General features: G+C 45.9%; 1 protein-coding gene across 1 annotated transcript; it reads right to left on the bottom strand.

The window, feature by feature from the left end:
• Positions 1–4,339: 4,339 nt before the first annotated feature.
• PRCC (proline rich mitotic checkpoint control factor) lies at positions 4,340–26,817 on the bottom strand. The gene is made up of 7 exons (XM_081121670.1): positions 26,098–26,817; positions 17,635–17,682; positions 14,589–15,155; positions 11,926–12,021; positions 10,272–10,415; positions 7,606–7,671; positions 4,340–4,791 (listed from the first exon to the last, which is right to left on the bottom strand). The coding sequence occupies exons 1-7, from the start codon at positions 26,554–26,556 to the stop codon at positions 4,705–4,707; spliced, it is 1,467 nt and encodes a 488-aa protein (XP_080977796.1). The 5' UTR covers positions 26,557–26,817; the 3' UTR covers positions 4,340–4,704.
• Between the last annotated feature and the right edge of the window lie 38 nt (positions 26,818–26,855).

Raw genomic sequence — 26,855 nt, 5'->3', positions numbered from 1 at the left:
CACCTGGGCAAGGGTCACAGGCCTGTGGCCTGGGGGTCAGGAGACACCAAGACAAGGGACACAAACCTTTCTCTGCAAAATATTCCTTCCCTGGCTGGGTTGGCTGGGCAGGCAGCCAGGGACACAGGGGTGGCTCTATCTCCTGTGGATGCCAGGAAAGAAAGAGAGGTAGGGAGGGAAGTGGTTGAGAGTAGCCCCTGCATCTCCTTCCCCAACCCCCCTGCCAAGCACAAAACTGGGAAGGGGGAGAGTGCACTCTCAGCCTGCATGTGAGCCCTTAGAGGATGCAGAGGCCCCTACAGCGGCTCCAGTACTCTCTTGTGTCTTCCAAGTAAGGCCAAGCCATAGGCTTTTGCCTCAGTCAGGGCCCTAATTCTCTTCCCTATCCCTTTCGTGAAGCATCCTCCCTTCTCTGCCCAGAGCCACTTCAGGGCAGCCTCCTGCCCCAGTGCAGGGCTCTGGGCTTTCAACCACCTGAAAGAATCTGCCCTAAGTCTTATTTTTGTCTCAGACTTGAGGGCTCTTCAAGGCAGGACAGTATCTGCCCCTGGATTGCCCTCAGGGCTCAGAATAGAGACTGCCCCCCACCCGTCCTAAAGCCACTCAGGCCCAGGTACTCCCATCTATGCAGCCTGTTCAAGACAGTGCCTATCAGGGTCCCTTTTCCTGCCAGAGGCACAGAAATCCCCCAGACCCGCCCCTGAAGCCATGCCCCTGGGCTTAGGTGCTGCAACCATCACGCCACCCCCAGCCTGGTGCAGGTGCCAGCTCCAGTGACAAGCTAATTCCCCTCCTTTCCACTCCAGTGCTAATCAGCTTAAGGAGAAAGATGATTGCTGAGTCAACAGAGCTGGGGTTCCACTTCCTGCTGTCTGTAGGTCTAAACTCCCTCCTGAGCAAGAGGAGAGAGAGGGAGGGCGGGGAGCAGATGGTTTACAGAAATCAGAGAGGCTGAAAGTGCAAAAAAGTCTCAGATTAGACTCAGGGAGTCACCTAGTGGCTGTTTCCTTGTGGTAGGGGGAGGAGGCAGAAAAAGTTCACTGTATAGCAAGAGCTAGATCAGAAAGTCAGAACACAGGCTATAACAGGATGGGCAGGTCCAGGGAGGAGGTGGAACTAACTGCCTAGGGACCCACTTGGTGTTTCCAAAGGAGCAAAGCCTGCTAGAGGGGCACAGAGTGGGACCCAGTGACCCTCCCTCTCCCTCTGCAGCTTCACACAGCTAGGGGTGGAACCCAGATGTTGGCATCCAAAGCCCTGGGTTCGTGTTGTGGCGTGGTGCTAACTGGCTGCATAACCTTTGGCAGGAAAATCTTTCTCTGCGTCCCTGTTTCCTGCATTCCTTTGAAACAGAAGTGATGCCTCCTTATTTACACACAGGGCTGCTATACAGACCAGACTAGACCATTCAAATGAAGGGCTTGGCAGAGCACCACTGCCGGGGCTGAAAGGGACTTCAGGCCCTTTGTGGCTGACTTTTTGGTTCAACTAAATAGGCAACTGAGGTCTAGAGAGGGGAGGTGATGGATCAGGCCCAGATCTTGTCATCCCAATCTAGGGCTCTCCTTTATACCACAGGGCCCCTCCACCAGCTGCAGGCCCAGCCTTGAGGCCAAAGTGGTAGAGCCTCCCTTCCCCTCACCAAAATCATGGGGCCCCCAGCACCATCCTGCTAACCTCACTCCCAAGCTAAGGCCTGGGGCTATGGTGAGACCTCAGGATGAAGGTAACTTTTACAGGAAAAGAAGCTGGAGCCATTGTACTGGGGGGGAGGGGCGGGGCATTTCCAGCTAATTCAGTCTTCCCACGGTCATCCCATCCCTATTGCTGCCTCCTCCGGGCAGGGCTTTCTCTGGCGCAGCCCACTCTCAGATTTGAGAGGAGTCTCCCACCCCCAGCCCCAGGTCCCCTTCAGAGCCTGAAGGCTGTAATGAGTGGGCCTTTCCTTCCAGCTCGTCCCCGTAGCACAATGGCTGACCCTGACTCTATATTCTTTTCCTGCCCCTGCCTCCCCTAAGCTGCCCCTTTCATCTTATCTGCTCCCTCGGCCAATGCAGTAGACCATCTCAGTAAGGTGTCCTGTAATTCTGGCTCAGGCCAGGGGGGTTGAAAAGCAATGAACTCCATAACCTCAGCTATCCCAATTCCACAGCACATCACTCCCCATGAACCCACTCATCACTGACCCCCACCCTCAACTACCTCTACTCGCCTCAGAGCACCTGACCCTACTTGAACGAAAGCTGAGGGAGAGGGTAAAAAAGGTTAGGAGCAGCTAGCACAGAGCTTCCCAAGGCCCCACAGAACTTCAACCATCCCCTCCAGACTATGGCTTTTTGGACAGCAAGCTCAGCACTCAACTGGAATGAAGACCTGGCCAAGCCCCTCCCCAGAGCCAAAGGCTGTGGGGTAGAAGCTGAAAACCCCTCACGACAGCTTTGCTGTCTCTGTGCAGTTTCTAAGTTGGATCCCTGTATACCTCAGCTTCCTAGGCTCTGCAGTCCTGGTCAGTGCAAGGCTGCACTGGAACTGTGCCCCAACCCCTCCAAAAATCTGCCAGGTGACCTGGATCCATTTCCGACCAAGGCCTTCGCCCCTTCCTCCCTCTGCCCTTGGCGGCTGCTGCCTGCCAATTTTAGCCAAGTGCCATTCCTAACTCCTCTCCCTCACCCATCTTCTTTCCTGTTTATTTACCAGAACTCGAAGTCGGTCCATTTTCTAAACTGTCAAATTTCTCTTGGCGACCAAGAGTTTCCACCCACTAATAAAATGTCAATGTTGATAGAACTATAAAGTAGCTTATAAAAAAGTAGCTTAAAATGACTTGCAGAGAACCAAAGGAGGTGGAAGGCAAAGAGGAACCTTAAAGATACCTGGCCTTACTATCCATTTCCGGAAGACACTGGACTCTCCCTACCTACATGTCCTGTCTCCCAGGACAGAGCCCTTCCCGCTCCATCATGATGCAGCCCCTAGAATGAGAAAGTTGAACTGCTGAGTACCAGGAGCGTGGCACCTCAGGAGTAGGGCTGCACCTGTAGCATAATGGATACAGTAAAGAGCATTTGACTCCTCAGGATCCCAGTTTGGCCCTGTTAAACCTACCTCACCACCTAAGACACCCAGAGGGGCGATCTCAATCCCCAGTGCCTCTGTGGATGGTGGGAGTGGTGGGAGCTGATGCATTGATTTTGACAATTACAGCCTGAATGTCCCTGAGGGATGCAAGAGCCCTGTCTGGCTCCAACCCCAAAGTAGGTCAGATTTCAGATAAGTGGGTGGTTTTCCTGTAAGTGATGAAACCCTCCTCCCCCCCCACTTAATGGCAAACAGACTCAACTTACCCCAGCACACAGGACCAGATGCATGGTGAGAGGCCACACTCAGCCTCTTCCTTCTCAGCCCCAAGTCCCTACCACGCACCTGAACTGCCCCTCTGGCCTTAACCTTCCTCTGTCACCAGGACTGTCAAAAACTAATTCCTCTGTGTATTCCCTGTTCCAAACCTGCAACTGGAGTCAAGCTTCTCTGTCCAGTCAGTGCTCCTCTGACTGGCATCCAATGCCTTTCTTCTTGTAGGAGTTTCTTCAACACTCTTCCTGTAGGAAGCCACTGCAGGTAAGCCTTACTGGAGTCCCAGTACCCTTAGCAACACATTATAGGGAAATCTGCAGTTTTGTGACGAGTGCAAGTATCTCCCCTCCCTACTTGATCCCTTCCCTGGCAGGGAGAAACCACGCCTTCTATCTTGTCGCTTCTGGGCATCACAGTGCCTGACAGCTAACTGAAGTCCATAGGCCCCACCGCTTCCCTTCATCAACCACTCACCCAAACCACCCCTTCCTCGCTAGCAAAAGGCTAGGGGTCCAGAAGCCTCCCAGATTTGTCTAGCCCCCAAGCTCTATGCAAAGCTTCCAAACCAGTCTAGGCCAACGACTACCAGTATAAACTTAAATCATCTCCAGGGACAGGCATGTCACCATGTTACCCCTTGCTGGACTGAATTTTATGTCTAAAAATTCTCATGTCACAAAAAGAACCTCCTGACTTCCCCCAATCTTCAGGGACACTGGAGATCAGCAGTATTTCCCATGTTCAGGATCACAGGCTCCTGCCCAAACACAATTTACATACAACTCCTGGGGTCTTCAATGGCCGCGAACCTAGTTTAGGTGGTGGGTACAGAGGACAAAGGCAAGGTGACCATCGAGGTGACCCATGACGGTTGGAGTGCTTTACACCAGTGTTATCTGACCCAGGGACAGGATAACAAATGAGGTTTAAGTCTGGAATGAAAAAGGAGGCCATACTAAAAAGTAGGAAAGGGCATAGGCCAGGCATCTGTCAGACTGAATGTTTTATTTCAACAGACATCCCTGGTTTTAAAAAAAAAAAAAAAAAAAGGGCAGAGGGAGGGGTTCAACATTTCATCACACCCAACAGGGAGCAAAGTCCCATCCAAGAACTCAGAGCCCCTTCTGAGGCATCACTCGAGTCTTTGCTAGCTCCAAGACAGAAAGGAGCTGAGTTTTCTAACTTTTGTAAGAAAAATCTATCAAATATGTTCATTCTCGCAGAGGCGAGGGCTGGATCCTCAGGGAAAGAGGTTCTGGGCTTGGAGCAGCCGGGGTCCCAGAGGTGAAGCCAGGCGTTGGGCCAGCTGGGCTGCAAGAGATCCTGGGATCTGCGATCAGGCCCAGAGCCTTAGAACCCATACTTGGCTTGCGTCTGCCGGCGGCTGAGCTTGTTCTCTGACCAGGTGTTCTTCAGCTCCAGCTCTCGCTCCTTAGCCTGTGGCAAAGAAGAAGGGGCAGGGGAGAGTCAAACTGAGGTTTTGACAGACATTTTTCTCTTGCCTCTGTAAGCTTCCCAATTTAAAATATTTCTCCCATCATAATAATCATGGGAAAATAACAAATCACTTAAAAGACATAATTTTCTCTTATTCAAGTATAAGGGAAAGACCCTGGGGAAGCAAAGAAAAATAATCCCTTTGGGGAACTAACACAATATAAACAGAATAAAAACCCAAGAATCCTGGTCCTTCATCTGCTAGATTTAAAACTGAAATCCTCAAGTAGGAAATGGACAAATGAGAACAAGAACTGGCATGTGAAAGGAAGACACATCCGCTGCCTTGGATACCTGACCAGCCAAGTGGGAGAGGACAGCCTCAAAGACTTGGATAGGTCCAAATAGGACACCAACCGACAATACCTTAGTCTGGAAATGAAGCTTTGCTGTAGTGTCGAATACAGCATATGTGAAACCCCAGAAACGCACACCACTTTAAAGTACACTGGAGCTGTGAGAAAAAGACTGGAAAGTACTGGAATCATGACTCTCCCCTTCTGATCTCCACAACTCCTGGCTCTACAACTGCATTCTGGGAATGTACAGGCAATATCATAGAAAAGGGGGTCCTCAACCTTACCCCCAACAAAGTTATTAGATACCCTCTCACTTCCCATAGATTAAGGGGGCGGCTAACAGCTTGGATTTAAAAACAGACCCTACCCTCAAATTCTCTTCCTGCAATAACAAGATAATGGTAAGGATATAAATGAGTTCCTGAAAAGGAAAGTGAAAATATGACAACAACAGAAGTCTGATTTGTCACTGAAATCACCAAGCAGCATAGACATTCCCCAGGGAAAGAGCCAGGAAAGAGTCTTATTCCTGTCTGATCTTTGACAGCATTTCATATAGTAGGTCTCAAAAGAGGGCTGTTTAATGATTATTTGAAAGCTGCCAGGTCCTATCAAATAAATACCAAGCTATGTTCTAACTCCAAAAGACGTATTTTTATTATGTATAATACTGGATTATCTGTGTTGATGTTTCCTGTGGCAGAAGTGGAGGATACAAAACCAACCTATTCATTAGGTGGATGTTTTGCTAAGGGCAGTGAACCAATTTTTTCTTTAAATCATTTATTATTATTAAAGCTACTACTTAAAAGAACTCTCTGACAGGTGACTTCCAGTCAAGATGAGGGAGTAGGTAAGCGCTGTGCTCACCTTCTCTCATGACATCAAAATTACAACTAAATTATAGAATAATCAACCTGGATAACCACTGAAGACTAGCTGAAAAGAAGTCCTATAACTAAGGACATAAAGAAGAAACCATGTTGAGACTGATAGAAGGACAGAGACACTAAATGGGCTGGTCCCACAACCATGTGTGGCCCCTGAGAAACAAGAGAAGTATCTCAGCCCTGGCTGGGTAGCTCAGTTGGTTAGAATGTCACCCCGAAACACCAAGGCTACAGGTTCAATCCCTGGTGAGGGCACACACAGGGATCAACCAATAAATACATAATTAAGTGGAACAATAAATCAATGTCTCTCTCCTCTCACCGTTCCCCTAAGTTAATTATTTTTTTTAAATGTATTTTTATTGATTTCAGAGAGAGGAAAGGGAGAGAGAGAGACAGAAACATCAATGATGAGACAGTCATTGATCGGCTGCCTCCTGCACGCTCCCAACTGGGGATTGAGCCCACAACCCGGGCATTTGCCCTGACTGGGAATCGAACCCCGATTGCCTGGATCCTAGGTCGACGCTCAACCACTAAGCCATGCCCGGCTGGGATCTAAGTTAATTTTTAAAAAGAAAAAATCTTTTTTTAAAAAGTGTCATCTCAGCTACAGAGGTCCCCCTGAGGAGCAAGGGGTCCCAGTGAGACACCATGCTACCCAGCCCAGAGCACCAGTGCTGGGAAGAAAAGCCCCCACAACACCTGGCTGTGAATATCAGCATTTATATATGGAATCTAAAAAACAAAACAAAAAAAACAGAAACAGACTCACAGATAAAGAGAACTGATGACTGTCAGATGGGAGGGAAGGTTGGGGGCACTGTGTGAAAAAGGTGAAGGGATTGAGATATACAAATTGGCCCAGCCGGGCATGGCTCAGCGGTTAATCATCGACCTAGGATCCAGGAGATCTCAGCTGGATTCCTGGTCAGGGCACATGACCGGGTAGAGGGTTCAATTCCCAGTTGGGGCATGCAGGAGGCAGCTGATCAATGACAACTCTCTCATCATTGATGTTTCTATCTCTCTCTCTCCCTCCCTCTCTCTGAAATCAATAAAGATATATTTAAAAAAAAAAAAAAGATATACAAATTGGCAGTTACAAAATAGCCACAGGGATGTAAAGTACAACATAGGGAATACAGTCAATAATACTATAATATTAGTATTATTGCTGGCCTGTTGGCTGCTCACCCTTTCTTATTGGGGGAACCACTATGCTGTACACCTGAAACTAATATAAATATTGAATGTCCACTGTAACTAAAATAAATTAATTTTAAAAACCTGTGATAAACTATTTCACTTCCTCTACATTTATGTTTTGGACTTACAGAGTTTATTTTAAGCACCTGTACCTGAGCCTTATATGAAGTAAGACTGATACAGAGTAGTGTAATTTTGAAGGACACACACACTCCTAGTGGCCACATGGAAAATAGGAGAGGACACCTGCCCAAAGATGGTGCCTGACACCTGGGCTTCTGGCCCAGATCTCAGCCTTCAAATTTTCAGGTTTGTAGGGATCCTACCAGGCAGGCCAGGGCCCTCAATGCTCTCACCTGATGAATGAGATAAGTGATCTGGTGTTTCCGCCGCTGCTGGCCTGTTGGCTGCTCACCTTTCTTCTGCAAGAGAAGAAAATACCATCATTAATCCACAGGAAGAAAAGCGGAAGTTTCTCAGGTGCCCAGATGGTGCAATGACAGGGACTGAGAAACCAATGACACTGCCCAAATCCTAGCAGAGAAAAGTATGTTTGGAGCTGTTTTTTATGCCTATAAACTTACAAAACAATTATTTTTATTAAAGCTCTTATGCAAAAAACCCAAGCTCAGAATACTTGCCTGAAATAGCTTGCTAATACCCCCATTAGACTGGAAATACTTTAAGCTCAGGACTCTTTCTTCTGTTTCTTAGTAACCCCATCCCACCCCCAGCACCAAGCTCTGCCCACAGTGAACACTTGATACCAGTTTTATTGCCTACAGTCAATCTAAAACAGCTTAAGTGCCAGAGCACAGGCAACCTCCCTGCCCTCTCACAACCCCTCAAACCCTGTTCATCTCTGTCCCCTCCCTACTCCCCAGTCAGTCCAGATGTCTAGCCTGTCTCCTAGCTACTGCTTACCAATGCTTTCTCATCAATCACCTTTGGCTGAATCCCCACCTCCCCCATCCTAGTAAGTACCAACACCTTCCCTGGAATCAGAATTTTCACCATCACTCCACCTTTCTCTGGTCATCTAACCTCCACCTGTAACTGCACTGAACCCCTAACCAAGCTATGATGAAAATGATCTACTGTCAAAATCTGTATTGATTTGGACTTTCATTCTGTGCTTTTTCTGTCCTCTGCCAATGTTGTCTCAGACTAGGAGCTTCCTAATCAGCCCCACCCAACTCCCAAAACTCCTCTCTGGAGTCTCCTCAGCACTTATGTAATCAATTTGCACTGGAATCATTTATACTCAAGTGTCCTTAAATCTTTTTCCAACTACACTGTAAACTCCGAAATGACAAGAATCGTATCTTTATGCTTTTTGTTTTTATTTTTTTAATCCTCACCTGAGGATACGTTTATTGATTTTAGAAAGAGAGAAACATCTATGTAAGAGAGAAAACATCAATCAGTTGACTCCCATATGCGCCCCAAATGGGGACTGAACCCGCAACCTAAGTATGTGCCATGACCGGAAATCAAACCTGCTACCTTTCGGTGTACAGGATGACGCTCCAACCAACTGAGCCACACCAGCCCAGGCTTTGTCTTCTTTTTTTCAAAAATTGATTTAGAGAGAGAGGAGAGGGAGAAACATCAATCAGCTGCCTCCTGCACGCCCTCTACTGGGGATCGAGCCTGCAACCAGGCATGTGCCCTGACCAGGAATCAAACTGGTTTGGTGCATGGGACAACACTCAACCAACTGAGTCACACTGGCCAGGGTCTGTCTTCCTTTTTAAAAACCCAGCTCAATACAATGAGATGGTGGAAAGAAAACTTGGACCAGGGAAATAACAAATTCCAATTCCTTACTATTTAATGTCATTTAATGTGACAGTTCAAGATGAGAAACATAAAACATGCAGCTCCATTCTTGGCCCACAGTGAACAATAGTTGCTATTACTGTGTGATGATACCTCTCGACCCACAGTTAGTAGAGCATTCTCTAAGTGGTTCTTCCAGTAAGCAGTGATGGATCTATGCTATCTAACCACTATCCTTTGCTCTGTCCTATATGACCGCCAGCATTCAGTTAAAACAAATGGCTAGGGCTCAGGTGGCAATCTGTGGCTACAGAACAAAACAAGCGGGAGGAGAAGAAGCCTGTAAGATGCCTGACCCTGGCCTTGATGGTGCTGGGCTGGAATCCAGGGTTTCCCCACGTTCTCCCCGTGGCAGGCTCATAAATGTCCACATTTGCTGTACTCAGCTACTAGGTGGAGATATTCATTCTGAATGAAGACAACTAGCCCAGAGAAGGTGGGAGGGTGGTGTGGGAATAAAGAAACATAGCATGTGAAAAGACCGCAGATGGCCCTGGCTAATGTGGCTCAGTTGGTTGAGCCTCGTCCTGTGCACCAAAAGGTTGCCAGTTTGATTCCCGATCAGGATATATGCCCAGGTTGTGGGTTCAATCCCCAGTCGGTGTGTGTGCACAGAAGGTAGCCGATCGATGTTTCTCTCTGACATCGATGTTTCTCTCTCTCCCCCTCTCCTTTCCTCTCTAAAATCAATAAAAAACATATTTAAAAAAGACCACAGGTGGCTACAATAAATAATGGGAAGGAGAGAAAGAGGTTGCATACTCAGATCCTAGGACCCCAGGACTTCTGAGGCCCTGCGGTGCCTACATCTCAAAGATATGCTGAGCCAGGTCCCAGCTTAATAGAATGGAGAGAGGAATATGACCATAGGGAGAGGGTAGAGCAGCTGTGGATTCTGTCCAGCGAGGGAAGGAGCCATAACATATCAGAGATCTTCTCAACTGGGAAACTGCTCCACCGTTCAATCTCAGCAACCAGACTCCACCATCCAGATGGAGTGCAAAGTGCTGCAAAGTGCTGGAAGGCAGGAGTAGTGTTTGTGAGGCTCAGTGCATACTCCAGTACCACTGACAACAGGTGTTTGCTAAAGGTGTTGTTGACAGTAACAGAGTAGGGAGCAGGACCAGATTTTGCGTTGAGGCCTCCCAAGTTTGCCACCCAATAGATCCTGCCCACTTACTTTGCTGAATGACTTCATGGTTTTCTCTTCTGTCAATGACTTGGTCATCCACTGCTGGGCCCCACTGAGCTGGTCATCACCTTTGATCTCCACGAAGTTGATCTCCTCCCTCCCTCGGTTCCTCTTGCCCTGCAGCCGCTTAAACTGGAAAAGGAGAAAAAAGGCAGGAGTGGGAATCTGAGTGGGGGATTGGGATTAGGAGATGTGGCTAAGGAACCATATTTTATCCAATGGTTTTGTGATTCCCTAATTCCATTGCATCCTCATTTCCCCTCTATGTAATATATCCTTTCACCAGGCCACCTACCAAGCTTCCCTGATGCCAGATGCATGGCTACTTCTCAGTTCTCCTGGACTCAGGGAAAGGAAGGTCAAGAGACATTTCCAAACATAAGTGAGTACTGAGAATAACTTGTATGAATTTGTATTCCCATTACTATACACTGTATCTGCCTAAAAGGACTACATGCAGTTTTCAAATTAACAACTGGGGATAAAAAAATCTAGGAATTCTCTAAAAATCAGTTCCTTTTACACATCTGGTCCTTCTCATTGGTTTGGTATCACCAATTCAGCAGACCACACACCAGAGCAGATTAGTGAGGGAAAACACGGAGCTGGGTACAGAGAGGGCTTCACAAAAAAGGCCTGGTCTAGGAGACCACTACTCTTTCCTCCTCCTCCTCACAAAACATGCAGATCACTTCACAGTAACCCAAAGATGTGTCTGGAAGGGAATGTGGGTGCTGAGGAATCAAAACACTCAAGCTTCAGTGAGACGGGGGTCCCTTTCTGAGCATTACTGAGGCCTCTAGGGTCACTCTACCCACAAGAAACTGACTTCTGCCACTGGATGAGCAGCTCCCTGATGCCTCCTAGGCTTAGGACAAAAAAGAACTGAACCATAGAACTTGTCAAGAAGGACATACACAGGTGAATGAATGAACACAATATTAACCACAGGCAGAGAAGTATGCAAAGAGATGCACAACTTTCTGTGAACAGGTGAGCAGAAATTATTTTTTTTATAAGAACCTGCATGCAAAGAGGTAACACCCTCTATTTCTCCACCCCCACCCCCAATAGGCTGTGATATCCCTATAGATGAAACAATTCTTTAAATCCTGAACGTGGCCTGATGGCTGCAGGACATGGGGTTTTCATATCCCCTCGCACTGAGGTTGGGGAGCTCAGCACCAGGGGATCCAGTTATATGAAGCCCTGGGGGTTATTTAGTGTGACTGCTGTTTCCTCCCATAATCCATTCTCCCCTTCTCCTGTCATGTGAATGACCCCAACTAAGGGCTGCAAAGGGCTAGATGGAACGCAGATGTGACAGCTGTAGCCTCAGTTGTTATCACTGACCATAAGAATAAAGGCCACAACCTAGGGATGGGAAAATAATGATCAGAAGGGGACTAGATCCCTGACAACTTTGTGGAGCTGTCCCACCAGCCCTGCCTGGCTTGCCTACCTCTAGCCTTCTTTTATGAGAAAAATAATTACCTTCTCTTATAGAACCCCTACTATTTGGGGATTCTCAGTTATGTGCTACCACACCTAATCCTAAATGAATAGAAGTTTAAAAAGAATTTCCTTTAGCTTCAGATTCGTCTGTGGGTCAAAGATGGTCACTTGTACTTTGTTAACTTACTGCTTCGTCATCAATAAAGGAGGCATCTGAAGCAATTTCCTGGGTGGGCACCAGGGCCGGGTCCTGTACAGGATAGTAGCCACCACTGTAATAATCCTGTAGCCAAGGAAAGAAAAAAACACATCAACTGAGGGCACCCTGATGAGAGGGGACAACAAGGTCTGTCCAAGAACAGAGAAAACCCTCATAAAAGAGGCAATGGTGACGCCCACACTATAGACCCCTCAAACGGACCAGTCAAAGGCAAAGATCTTAAGGATGTCTCTCACAATTCAAGAACAATTTCTGCCTTTCTGATATGCACCATCCAGACAGAGGGGCATTTTTTTAAGAAAGGGTGACAAGAAATAACGACATTCTCTTCTGCTTCTACACCCTGCTCCCTCAGCTGCTTCCCAAGAGTGATTCCCACCCTTTACGTCTACTGTGCCCCCAGCTCTGCTCCTCCTGCTCATAAGACCCTAATAAGCTCTGATGGGAGAGGGATGAGGTGTGAGGACATTATTCCTACTCCTCACCCTATGAAGGGCCTCCAGACACAGGGAGGCTGCCTTGAGTGAACGGGCGGGGAGGCGTGCAGATCTCTGATGCAATAGCAACCACTGTTCGGGCGGTATGGAATTTACAAAGCTGGGAGCAAACTAGGTTTGTATTACCATATTTTTGGTTCAGGAATCTGATGCTTCTCCCCTTAGGGGTGAGCTATGCAGATTTCGTTGTGGACACTAGAAGGCAAGGCCCCTGCTGAGGCCAAACCAGGCAGCCACAGAGCTGAGAAACTGTGTCCACCCTGTCCACACTTTTTCCTAAGCCTTCCACCTTTGCCCAAAACTCCAAAAAAAATGCCCCTCTAAGAACATCCATTTTATAGTGCGCTCAATGGAAAATAAAGTTTAATAAGGACTTAAATCAAAATTATATATAAAAACACAGAGTGATTAGAGCATGATTTTCCATAAAAGTAGAGTTGACCCTTGAATAACAGGAATTTGAACTGCATGGCTCCACTTAATGTGGATTTTTTTCAACACTGTAAATGTATTTTCTGTTCTCTAGCTTACTTTATTGTAAGAATACAGTAGTATATAATACATATAACGTACAAAATATGTGTTAATCGACAATGTTACCAGTAAGGCTTCCAGTCAACAGTAGATTATTAGTAGCTAAGTTTTTGGGGAATGAAAAGTTATAGTAGGACTTTTGACTGTAGGGTGTTGGGGGGGTGTCAGCCCCCTAACCATCTCCTTGTTCAAGGGTCAACTGTATTCACAATAAGATATTTACATTACAGGGTCCCCTAGTGTATTTAAAGTGCCTTAATTTGTATAGCCAGCCTCAATGGTGTTTATAACTGAATAAAGAATTCCATTTTGTTATTCATTTGCTGGAGGTAAACAAGAAGTTTCTGATTTAAATAGCTTTTTTTTTCCCCCTCCCTAAAGAGGTCAAAACATTCTCATCTTCTTCCTTCCTTCTAACAATGTTTAGGGAGGATAGACTGTCTGTGATCAGCTACGGGATACAACAAGGTTTAACAACAAATATCTAGGGAACACAACTGTTTAAAGTTTCTGATCTGAAAAGGGTCCCTACCCATGCCCAGACTGAAGGTAAGATTAACACTGACCATTCAGAGAATCAGAGTGGTTGAAAAGGACTTAAGTTTTCCAACCATCCTAGGCTGGCAAGAAAACTTTCTACAGCTGCCCAGCTGGGACCAGCCAGCTGCCTCTACTCAACCACCATCACCACTGCTTCTGCAAGTTCCCAAACTCCTGGGATCCCTCTCCACCTAGAGAAGCTCTGACTGCTGGGAAAGCCTTCTTAAACCTATTTACAACCCGGCATCCTATACTCTCACTCTCTGAGGCCACGTAGAACAACCTAAATAGCTCTTCCAAATGACGTTTGAATAAAAAGTTATCATAACCATTTACTGAACATTTATTATGTTCCAGGAACCATGTCAAGCTAATGTAATTTTCCTAGCAACCCTATGAGGTTGCCATTATCATTCCCATTTAACAGCTGAGGAATCTGAGACTCAGAGAGACAGTTAAGGATTTGCCCAGACTCATATAGCTTGGGATTCAAACCCCAAACCAGCCTCAGAACTCATTCTCAATCACATCCCTAGTTTCCCCTCTCCAGGGCCTTGCCTAGGTCATTTCAACTTTTCATGACTCAGTCAAGGCTTCTCACCAGTCTCCTTATTCCCCCTTTTCATTCGTCAATCCAGATTCCCTCCTTCCTCCCCAGTCCCACCTCTCCCCTTCCTCTGTGTTCTTGGACTCACTGCAATTAGAAGTCTAGGTCACGGTTCACTTATCTGCATCATCCACACCTGCAAAGCTACCCTAGATCTCCAAGGCTGGAGACCACTCCTCTTCCACCTTCTCCCTATAGCTCTCACCAGGTCCTACAATAAGATTTTGTTTTCAGAATAAAGGTGCCAATTATGTGGTTCTACTATCAGACCTCAAGACTTAGGAAGTTTTAGACCAATATGGTTCAGAATAAAGGTAGTATGTTTTGAGGCCTGATAGGTATGGGAAAACCACTAGAAGATTCATTAATTCACCCAAAGTGATGCCCCAAAGGCTGTATCACTGGCTCAAAGCTCTCCCTGACTGCCATGCTCAACAGTCCCTCCTACCCACCTGATAATAAGCACCAGCGGCATTGGCATCGCCATATGTGGAGAACTGACAGTAGCTGTAGTCGTCCCCAGGCTTGGGCATCCAAGGGGCCCCACTTGAGCCTGCTGCCATCTTGAATTCAAGGGGGGCATTGGCTGCATCATCCTGGAAAGCCGGCTCTGGTTCCGTGCCTGGAGGCAGCTCTTCAGGGACAGTGGGAATGGGGTAAGGGTATGGCTCAACTCCAGGAGGCTCAGCCTTGTCAGGGAGGGAGAAAAAGTTCTCAGGAGCTACTTCCTCATCACTGTCGTCCTCCTCCTGCGTGATCTGCTTCGTCACTTGCAGGGCAGCACTCTTGGCAGCAGCCTTGATGGCGGAGGGCGACGGAGTGGTGGTTGTGGTGCCCACAACAGGGGCAAGAGAGGAGGGCTTGGTCTTAGAAGCCTGTCTGGAAGGCTTAGTGTCAGAGGAGCCATCTGAGGGTTTCCGAGAGAAGGCATGGGGCAGGAGCAACCTGTTAGTCTCTTTCACAGTCAGGTTTTTAGGTTGGGGAAGCAAGGCAGACAAACCAGTCCCCTGGCCAGATCCCTGGTGATCCGGGTTTGGGGAAGGAGGGAAGAAAGATGACAAGTAAAATGTTATGATATATACTACTAACATCAAGAACAAGAATTACAGACACGCGCTCTAGCTAAAATCTTACCAGCCCTGTTGCCGTCTCACCTTCATCTATTCAAGTGATCGAAACTGTGCCCAACTCCTACCTCAGGCCCTTCTGCTGGCTGCTTCTCCCAAGGTAAGATGTCATCTCTGTTTTCCTTGGCTCCATCCCAACTCAGCTCCACTGCCCTCTGCCATAGAGCCTTCCCTGATCGTGTTTCTGGCAAATATAATGCTCTTAACCTCTCCTATCATCCTTCTCCCAAAAAGCCCGGGGCTCTCTCTAGCTATTCACTCAACTCTCCATGTCCTGAAGGTTCCTCTTAACATGGGAACTTGCTGCTGCCTTTGGATTGCTCTCAAGGTCAAAAACAAGGCTCTGTCCAAAACAGACATTCATACATGTTGCCAAAAGGTACCTCTCTTGCCCAGGGAAAGCCCTATAGACGTTTAATATTCAGTTTGTTCATGCCAGACTCAGGCATTTAACATATCGTAAGCAGTTCTCAGGTTCTGCTTTTTGTATGCTATGAGGCTTTCTGTATGTTACAGGGTCAGCTTGGTCAAACTGTAAGACTGAGGGAAGGCCAGTGTGAAAAAGGAGAATGGAGTAAGGTCCCTGGTCCTGGAGTCAGTGTACTATATCCCTCTTAGTCAAGAAATGCCCAGAACATGTAAGATTTTTAGTCAAGCAGGCCAGGCAGAAAACTGGCTCCTTTCCCTGCTGTCTGTGTTCACAGGTTTGAGTCACTCCAGCCTGACAGACCCCAGAGGCTCAGAGTCATAGGAACCAGACTGAGGTTCTAGGTGGAGCATATCCTCAGGGTACCTTTGCAGTGTTTGACTTCTTAGCTGACATCTGGAATCATGGCTACATCCCTTTGCAATGCTGGGTTCCCACTCTACCTTAACAGCTCAGAGTTTCTCTATCCACTCATTTCCTACCATCTGAAAGACTGCTCTTTAACTACCGGGGTGCCTTCTGATCTGAGCCAGTGTCCTCCCATCATTTTTATATGCCAATCCATCTCCTCCAGGAAGCCATTTTGATAACAGAATGACTGGCCTTTCAGTCTCATCATGCCAGTTTCCTCCATCATCACCCATCACAAATACGGACAGCGTCACTATGGCCAGTTATCTTTCTAACTCCCACATGACTGATTCCTTCTAAGACCCCTCAGCAGTGGAAGTGACACCTTAATAGAGTCAGGGAAAGTGGCAGCTTCAGCACTGTACACCTGAATCACATGACAACTTTTATAAAGGCAGGACCACTTTGGATGAACACGAGATCAGAGACTGTATAAATCACCAAGTGTGAAGTATAACAGAATAAAGAAACTGGGACAGGCAGAAACAAAGAAAACAGCAGAGAAACCATTTCCTGGCACTGTCTGGTTGAGGACCTCTGGTCTTAATTACAGAGCAGCAGCCGAATGCAGGTAAGAGCTTGGACTCCACAGTCAGACCAGCTGAGTCTAAATCTCAGCTCTGCTGTCCCCAGCAGGTGTCTGACCTTGAGCAAGTTCTTTAAGCTCTCAGTTTCCTCATATATAACACAAGGATGATGGTAACACTAAGACTTAGGCAATATTACAAGGATTAAGTCAATTAAATGCTACTAGAGCACTTAGAACAGTGCCTGGTACATAGTAAGTGATATTTAAATGTTTATTTTCCAGCTTAAAAATGAGACAGGGAGAAGATGGATAATTTTTAAATACAGATGTTCTAGAAACAAACTCATAAATACAAAGAACAAATTAATGGCTGCCAGATGAGAGGGGGGTTGAGAGGCTGGATGAAAAAGGTAAAGGGATTAAGAAACACAAATTGGCAGTTATAAAATAGTCACTGGGATATAAAGTACAGCATAGGGAATATAGTCAATAATATTGTAATAACTATGTATGATGTCAGGTGGGTACTAGAATGGGGTGATCACTTTCTAAGTTATATAAATGTCTAATCACTATGTTGTACACCTGAAACTAATATAATACTGTAAGTCAACTTAACTGAAAAATAAAAATAAAAATTTTTTAAATAAATTACAGATGTCCCCTAACATCATTTTGACCAATCCATTTATTCTATCCTTCCTATATAATCCTTTTACTTGAAACGCAATGAATCAAATTGAGTTCCAATTCATCTCCCTAACACTACCTGTCCTGTAAGAGGTAACACCACCACACTAAAGCCATGGAAGAGTGAGGAGAAGGCAGAGAAACACAAGGTCCAATGTTGTCAAAGAACAAAATCATTCTGAAATAATCGGTCCTCATATGCCTGCGTTTGTTCCAAGTCTGATCTGGAAACCGCTGGGCAATGGAAATGCTGTCTTTCAGGAAGTAATATGGAAAGAGAAAAAAAATGGCTTCTATTATGTCACATAGCTTACCTGAAGGACAGTTTTCTTCTTTGTGGGTTCATCTTCCTCGGAATCTGACTAAGAGAAAAAGAAATGGAATAAAGCCTCACTGTTTAAGGATAGTGAAGGAAGCACATTAAATAAAGCACATATGAAGGACTGGACAACAGCGGCCAGCTCCTGTGTCCCACCTCGGTGCAAGAGGCACACCCACCCGAGGCTCAGCCCAACAGCAGAGCTCCCTTCCTGCTTTCAAACATCAGAGAACAGGGTGTGTGCTGGTCTCCCCTGGTCTTTCATTCTCCTACCCCCAGACCTGTTGCACAGCCTTCTTGGTATCAATTTCTGTTTCTTTACTTTAAAAGTATTTCCTCCTATTTAGTGTTTGGTGGAAATAAAAAGCTATACCCTATACCCGTTCTTCTTCCTATAAATCTGTCCACTAGAGGATGAATGGGATTTGGCCCACAATCTTACCTAATCTCAGCTTCATTTCTAAAACCACTTATATAGACTACATAACCACAGGACTGGGGAACTCCAGTGGGATTAAGTGGTGTGTTAACTACTCTTCTATGAGGCATTAAAGGTCAAAGCCATTGGAGAAATCCATTCCCTCTCCAAGTATGATCTATTGTCTGCCAAACAGTTGTTCATGTCCAGAAAGAAGGCAAGCAAATGAGGACTGTGAGAATTTGGGGCAAGACAGGTCATCTGTGTTATCCCTCTGACTCATCAGAGCTGTTTCTAATACAAGCTCTCACACTGAAAAATAGCTAAACTTTTAATGCAGTACCAGTTCTTAATATCTTCAACTATCAGAGAGATGCAAGGTATATGAATCAAGCTTTAACATTTCATCTTTAAAAGTAATCCAAACCAAGAACCCTAAAAGGTTTCCATTTGTTCTCAGGACCTTGGTTTGGGCATCTGTAAATAAAGATGATTAGGCAGGAATCTAATATCCCACTCACCTCCAAGATTCTACAAGAATTCATACCCTCTGCTTATCTTTTTTAACTGACCTTCCCATCTCCTTTCTGGATTTGTCTGCTACCAAGATCTTTAAAATATATATATATATATATATATATATATTATTAATTCTAGAGAGAGAGGGAGAGAAACATCGACGTGAGAGATAAGCATCGATCAGTTGCCTCCTGTACACATCCTGACTGGGGATCAAACCCGCAACCTGGGTGTGTGTCCTTACCAGGAATCGAACCGGCAACCTTTGGGTGGATGCGACAACACTCAACCAACCGAGCCACACCGGCCAGGGCTACCAGGACCTTTTGATCATCATTACTGAGAACCTATCTAGGCCCTGGCCAGGTAGCTCCGTTGGTTAGAGCATCATCCCGACACGCCAACTTTGCAGGTTCAATCCCTGGTCAGAATCAGCTAATAAATGCATAAAGAAGTGGAACAAATTGATGTTTCTCTCTCTCTCTCTAAACTCAATCAAATCAATAAAAAGAACCTATTCCATGCAGGACTTCCTGCTAGGTACTGTACACAGGCTCGATTGCCAGTAGAGGGAGTGCAGGAGGCAGCCTACTGATGTTTCTCTCTCTGCCTCTACCTTCCTCTCTAAAATCAGTAAAAACAAATTTAAAAAAATACATAGCTTTAGCCAACTCCATCGTAGAAAAGGTTGGAAACATGGAACTCACTGGTTCACTATGAAAAAAAGTTTAACTCTGGCTGGGTTAGAGCTTCCTCCCAATATGCCAAGGTTGTGGGTTCAATTTCCTGGTCAGGGCACATTCAAAATTTCAATGAATCAATGCATAAATAAGTGGAACAACAAGCTGATGTTTCTCTCTTTCTTTTCCTCCCTTCCTCTCTCTTTAAAAATAAGTAAAAATTTGTCCTGCCGGGCATGGCTCAGCCGTTGAGCGTCGACCTGGGATCCAGGCGATCGGGGTTCGATTCCCGGTCAGGGCACATGCCCGGGTTGCGGGCTCAATCAATGACTCTCTCATCATTGATGTTTCTATCTCTCTCTCTCTCCCTTTCCTTTCCTCTCTCTGAAAGCAATAAAGATATTAAATAAATAAATAAATAAATAAATAAATAAATAAATAAATAAATAAATAAAAATTTAAAAGCCAATCAATAAAGTTTTTTTTAAAAAACAAGTTCAGCCCTGGCCAGTATGGCTCAGTTGGTTGAGTGGCATCCCAAAAAGACTGCTGGTTCAATTCCGTTCAGGGCACATACCCAGGTTGGGGGTTGGATCCCTAGTCACCCTGGTAGGAGTACATACAGGAGGCGACGGATCGATGTTTCTCTCTCCCCCTCCCTCTGCCTTCCTCTCTCTAAAATTGATAAAACAAACATTTAAAAACAAGTTTAGATACCACTCAAAGCACTTCTGGGCATGTGGGGGCCTGATGGAAAACTAGCAGGAAACAGAAGGACAGCTCATCAAGGAATTATCCAAATAATTTAGAAAAGATAATAAATTTTGGTTTAGAGTACCAAAAAGCAAAGAGATGAGTAATCCAAATGATAAAAGATGTGCCATAATATACTCTGTCACCCTGGGGAGGGACGGAGGGAGGAGGAGGTACAGCTGCCTTGAAGCATTTGACAGGATAATCAATTCAGCTTCTATCCAGAACTGGCTAGAAGCAATGGGCAGTATTTAATTTAGACTCAAGGAGAACTTCTTTGATGGTGATAGGTACAGAAGCATATTGGGGGGTTTTCTTTATCATAGTAAAACACATGTAACATAAAATTTAACATTTTAACCATTCTAAGTGCCACTTAATTCAGTGGCATTAAGTATACTGATGTTGTGTAAAGATCACCACTATTTCCAGAACTTTTTCATCATCCCAAACAAAAACTCTGTACCTATTAAATGGTAACTCCCCATTTCCCACTCCCTACCCTCCAGCACCTGGTAACCACTGTTCTACTTTCCATCTCTATGAATTTGCCTATTCAGGTTCCTAATGTAAGTGGAACCATACAATATGTGACCTTTTGTATCTAGCTTATTATTTACTTAGCAAAAGGTCTTCAGAGTCCACCCATGATAGAGCGTGCATCAGAATTTACTCCTTAGGGTGAACATCATTCCTTGGGATGTATGTACCATACTTTGTTGATCATTCTGTTGATGGACGCTTGGGCTGTTGCCATCTTTTGGCTATTGTGAGCAGTGCTGCTGTGAACAGTGGTACAAGTTATCTGTTTGAGTCCCTGCTTTTAACTGCTTTCATCTAGGAGTGAAATTGCTGAATCATATGATAATTCTAATTAGCTTTTTGAGGAGATGTCAAACTGATTTCCGCAGGAATGTATTAAACGGAGGCTGTGGAGTCAACTCCTACAGAGGATTAAAGACCAGCAAATGGCAATCTAAGTGGGTCTGTGCCACTGGGCCCAGAGAAATGGGTAATGCTAGAAATACCAGAGCACCCAGGGCTGGGAGAAGTGTGCTGAACCAGAATAGGCACTCCCAAGTTTTGGAGGCACAACCCGGTTGTCTCTCTTAAGAAAGTATTTTATTTCTTCTTGGCCTCACAAGAGCCTGAACCTCAATGGCCACCACTGTCCTCTCTGCTCCAGCTGCCAAGAGTGACAAGATACACACACCCCGAGACTGCTGAGCAAGAACAGAAACAGACATTTTCCATTAAGCTAAGCCCAGTGGGATCTGCTAATCTATTGGAGCCTCATTCCCCATGGCAGCCTCCCTCTTATCTTCTCAGGCTCTGGTTCTCACAGACTCCCTCTCCGAAAAGCAATCACTAGTTGCCGGGGCCAGGAGCCAAGGAGGAAATAAGAGCCCAAGCACAGACAGACAGAGACAGAGAGAAAGACAGTCTCAGTCTCTCTCTCCACTACCCCACCACCCCCACTCCAGGCTCCAAACTCAAATCACTACTATACTCTTCTCTGCTATTATCCCAATTAGCTAGATTTGCCAACTTTTTTTACTCTTTGGTGTGAAATATCTTCTGCTTACATCTGCATTTTAGTTAGGTTATCATTTTCTCTCCCATGTTGCACTTCTGACTGTACTGCTTTCCTATTTCTGTCTGCCCAAGGCTCTTCTATCTTTTCTATAGGTATATGATAGACAGAACAAAACATATCTGGGTACAAATACGACTTCTGCTACTACCAAACTGTGTGGTTTTAGGCAAATCACCTCTGTTCTCTGAATTTCTAGTTCCTCACCTGTAAACTGGGAATAATACTTAGCTTACAGAGTCACTGAAGTGCCAGCACAATGTCAGACATTAAGCAAGTGCCCCGCAAGTGTTAGTAGGGAACGCCTTCCCTTTCTATCCAGGGCTAAAACTTAGCTTAAGCCACTGCAGTCAACTCTTAATTATTTGGTTAACAGCAATGACCAAAATTAGTGAAATCTCAATCTCACAGCTTCAACAGCTTCAACCTTTCCACTATCTGGGTAAACAATCTGAAAGTACGGGTAATACTAATCCAGATAACTATAAAATTCCTATTTGCTTTGGCATGCACATTCTTACAGAAAACTCTTCCAGGAGACTTCTCTTCTAATTTTGCTTTTCTACATCTTAATTTTAGAAGTCTGCATACTCTAAGCCCATGAAATCAACAACAACCAATGTCTGGAGGTTGTGTGGGTTGAAGCAAGAGTAAGAAGGGAAAAGGAGAGGATAGTATCCATCTCATGGACCATTCCTAACTCCTCACATAAATCAAAAGCTGAAATTTGATTCTGCAATGCACCTGGAGAGAGAATATGGTACTAACCTGTCCCCTGACTGCAGCTAATGGATGAGTGACCCAAATCAAACCAATCTCTCCCGGAAAACCAGAACTGGGACTAAGATTGTAGTTCAATCTGTGCTGATCACTACAAGGAAGGAAGTGTAATCAAGAAGGTGTGGGTGGCATCGTTCACCTGCAACAAAGACCTTAAGAAGCAGAGGGAAAGGGTCTGTAGACAAAGAAGAATGAATGAAATGTGCAAGAAACCGTGTGGGTCCCAATTCCTGATTCCAAGCACTTTCCAAGGTACCTCTGTATATTTATGACGCATTACTATTTAAAGGAGCTCGAGTTAGTTTTTGATACTTGCAACCAATTAAATCTAACTAATTCACAATCTGCTTGCTTCCTTAATACCCTAAATAACTGGTACCACTACTCTCCCAGCTGCCTGAGCCAAAAGGCAGGGAGTCAACCTTGAATCCTCCCCCACTTGATCCATGATATCCAATCAATCCCTAGTCTTACCACTTTCTACCTCCTAAATAGACCTAGAGCCTCCAGTTCTCTCCACGCCCAGCTACTCCCTTTTCCAGAACGCCATCATCTCATACATCGTGTCTCCTCCATCTTGCTCCCTCCAGGTCTTTCACCACTCTGTGATCAGAGAATTCTGGTTCAGCCTTAAGGACTCTTCACTATCCCCAGAATTACACATAAAGGCCTTAGCATGGCATCTAAGGCCCATTATCATCTGGCCTCAGCCTTTCTCTGTAACCCCATCTTTCATCACTTCCCCTGCCCACCTATGTGCTCCAGCTACTGTACCTTACTCACTTCAGGTTCCCCCAAAGCATTTTCATTCTCTCACCTCTAGGCTTCTGCATATTTTATTCCCTCTGCCTGATGTGCTCCTCCCCACCCCACCCCTTTCTCTGGCTACCTCCTCCTCATCTGTCTTATATCTGTTAAGATATCTCCTCTTTCTGGAAACCTCCCCAACCTCTGGAGTGGTGTGCCCCCATGGCACCAGCTCTATTATGGTTCTCCTCTGACTTGACCTAAAATCTATTTCCTTGTTGGTTCCTCCAATAAACCACAGCCTCTTTTGAGCAGGGTCTATCCTGTTCACTACTATACTCTTAGCTCCTGGCAGAGAAGTAGCTCAATATTAAATTAATCAATAAGAGTTCGGAGTTAATTACTTCTACTTTAACACCAAACTCAAAAGGGAAATTATTTAAGGAAGCCCAATTCATTTCTTTAAATGTGTACTAAGAGCCTACTAAGTGCAAGACACAAAAGATTAGATCCAGAGGGACTTAGAACTGGAGGGGGCACAACAATTTTAAAGATAAAGGTCACCCTCGCCTGATCATCTTGAATTCTCTTAGGCCATCTTTCCCCAAGAATTCTGTGTTCAGAGAACAATAATAACTCAAACAGGACAAAAATGGGAAACGGAACCAGCTAAAAGCTGGGACTTAATTTTAACTATCCATGTCACAGCTCACCTCAGGAATTTAGTGAATTATACCTACAAAGAAGGGACAGAGTTAGGAGTCCTCAGAGTTTTCTGCCACTTCAGCCAGTCTAAATTGAAGATTCTATAGTCTCTACCAGCAACTCTTTCTACTGCTACCTTCACAGACCTAGAAATGAGTCTTTCCACTGTTACTACGGAAGGAGGGAGGCTGGTTCAAAATGCCACCTTCCCCCACATATCACAATTAGGCTGAGATAAAGTTTGGGAGAAAACTGTGAAGAGACCTGGAACCAAAAGAGAATGCCAAGGAAATGAACCTATTTTCCTCTGTCAAATTCAGGGACTTTTCCTTTATTTCAGATTAAATCAAGGTCAAAGTAAATTTCAGTGTGGCAACGAGGTTTTGGATCCTAGACTTAAAAATGACAGACTGGCCCAGCCTGGCGTGGCTCAGCGATTTAGCATTGACCTAGGATCCGGGAGATCATGGTTCGATTCCTGGTCAGGGCACATGCCCAGGTTGCAGGCTCGACCCCCAGTCAGGTCATGCAGGAGGCAGCCGATCAGTGACGACTCTCTCATCAATGATGTTTCAACTCTCTCTCTCCCTCTCCCTCCCTCTCTCTGAAATCAATAAAGATATATTTAAATAATAATAATTTAAAAATAAATCAATAAAAATGACAGATTCAGGTCCTGCCAGTGTGGCAAAGCAGTTGAGCACTGACCCATGTACCAGGTCACAGGTTCGATTCCAGTCAGGGCACATGCCTGGGTTGTGGGCTGGATCCCCAGATCAATATTGATGTTTCTCATAGATGTTCTCTCTCTTTCCCCCTCTTCCTTCCTCTCTCTCTAAAATCAATAAAAACATATTTTCAAAAAATGACAGACTTAGGTGAGAAAGAAGGGGGAAATAATCTGCCAGAAAGTTTGAAACAAGTTAAGGAGGGAGATTTTGGAACCCCCCCTTCCATTCACTTGAGTTCAATCACTCAGAAAATATTGAGGTAGTATTCAGTATGTGCCAGGCATTGCTTTAACTACTAGAGACATAGCAGTGAGTAAAACAAATCATAAGCCCTGTCTTTGTGGAGCTTGTAAACTAGCAGCAGGAGGGGCAACAAGACCAGATAGTATGTTAGATGGTGGTAAATGCTATGAAGAAAAATAAAACAAAGAAAGGGGGAGGGAAGAGTGGGTAATAGGAAGTTGCAATTTAAATAAGTAGGCTAGGATGTCCTCGCTGAAAACAAGTCTTTTAAGCCCAAACTTGAAGGAGGTGAGGGAGAGAACATTAAGATACCTGGGGAAGAAACTGAGGGACCAGCAAGAACTAAGAATGGAAATGGCCCCTGGGCAGTGTTGGAAGTCTAAAGAAAAGCAGTAAGAAAAGAACAAGCTTCTCCTGGGGGGTTACCAAAGGTAAGCCAGGGTCTGACCAGTTAACTCTTCACAAGAGAGGAAGGAAGGAACTCAGGATAACTCTAAAACACTACCTGCCCCTAGGCTTAAAGTCTCCTTTATCCCCAAAGTACTCCAAAAAGGCCTTCTAGTTTTCCGCTCTAATATACAGAAAATATAAGGTTGGCTGCCTCTTCTAGAAATAGTACCCAAGCATCCTAATTCACCTAGGCTTGACACCACCAAAATGGTGAAACCGAGGCGCAGACCTGGAGTTTAGACAGACCCAGCTCTTAATGACTCTGCCCTTTACCAGAGTCATTAAATGCTGATCTTAAATGCTGAATAGCTGCTTTTCACCTGTAAAAGTTAGGTTGTCTCCCACAGTTCTGTCATAATTGAAGGGTCAAAGCCTGCCAAATGGTCTGAACTCAATAAATACTCAATTTCTTCCTTAACTCTTCTCAAAAATAGAATCCAGGATTCCTATCCTTTTCATTCAGACCCTGATGCTTTTAAGTTCAGAGACAAAGGAAAAGGTTAGTCTTGAGTTCAGCTAGGGCTCAAGAATCCTGTTCTCCTGTCACTTCCTCAGGTACAACAGCGAGTAAAACCAAGTGTCCCTAGGCCTGAGCTTGGGTCTATCATCAGTGCCAAGTGATGGTACGTGGCCCGTCCGCAGGCGGGTCCAGCTTCGAGAAACCGCATGGACAAATACCTTAATTCCCCAAAGTTGACCAACTTCAGCTCAATTAATTGCACTGTGCCAGGAATCCAGTGGTCTGGAATCAACGGGCGCAGTTATGGGAGGAGTCCTACAGCTGAGCCCATGCCCAAGCCTGATGGACAGTTTGGGGGTACCCTCCCCGGATACTCACATCCCCCTTATGTAGCTCTGGCGCGGCAATCTTCACGGGCTCTGTTCTCTTCTTTGGCTTGGGAAGCCCCAGGGGGGGCCCGGCACCGCCGATTGGAGGGGGCAGACTGAGGCCAGGGCCGAGGGCCGAGGGCATCCCCAATCCCAGCCCCTCCCCAACTCCCGCTGCTTCAGCAGGGCTCACGCCTGGAGGTGGGGGGAAGCCTCCCAGGCCGAAGGGCAAGGGGGGAGGAGGCTGGAGCCGGGGGTCTCCGCTGGGTGGGGGCAGCAACAGCGGCGGGGGAAAGGCTGGGGCTAGCATCTGAGGGGGCGGAGGCAGCAAGGCCGGACCCTTGGGTGCGGGGAGAGACGCGAACAAGCCCCCTACGGTGGGCCCAGATGTAGGTGCGGCCGCCTCCTCCTCCGGTTCAGCTTCATCCAGCTCACTTTCATCGCTGCTGGCGTAAGCAACCAGCGACATGGCGCCTCCGCTTTCGGGGCGCCCTTGCCGGCAGACTAGGCCTACTTGAGACCGGGGATGCCCGGAGGCCTAGTGGGCCCCGCCACTTGGCGGGGTAGAGAACCGTGAAGTCCACCTTCTCCGTATTCTAGGGCTATCCCCGGCAGGATCCCATCGCCACAGCTGATTTCCACCAAATAAGACTTCCCTCTTCACTTAAGCTCTTAGTCCCGGGCAACTACACACAGCTAATGGCCGCCGAGTCACTCCGCCCCCTCCTCGTCTCTCTAAAACAGGAACTACAACTCCCAGAGAACTTT

The sequence above is a fragment of the Miniopterus schreibersii genome, assembly GCF_964146895.1.
Source record: "Miniopterus schreibersii genome assembly, chromosome: 19".
NCBI lineage: Eukaryota > Metazoa > Chordata > Mammalia > Chiroptera > Miniopteridae > Miniopterus > Miniopterus schreibersii.
The sequence above is the reverse complement of the archived record's forward strand: the minus strand, read 5'-3'. Positions and strand labels throughout refer to the sequence as shown.

Coding starts and splice junctions, on each gene's coding strand:
- PRCC (XM_081121670.1), bottom strand. CDS start 26,556: ATGTCGCTGGTTGCTTACGCCAGCAGCGATGAAAGTGAGCTGGATGAA. Junction 15,156..17,634: donor AGAAGAAAACTGTCCTTCAG/GTAAGCTATGTG, acceptor CCGGATCACCAG/GGATCTGGCCAGGGGACTGG. Junction 4,792..7,605: donor TCACTTATCTCATTCATCAG/GTGAGAGCATTG, acceptor TCTTTGCCACAG/GCTAAGGAGCGAGAGCTGGA.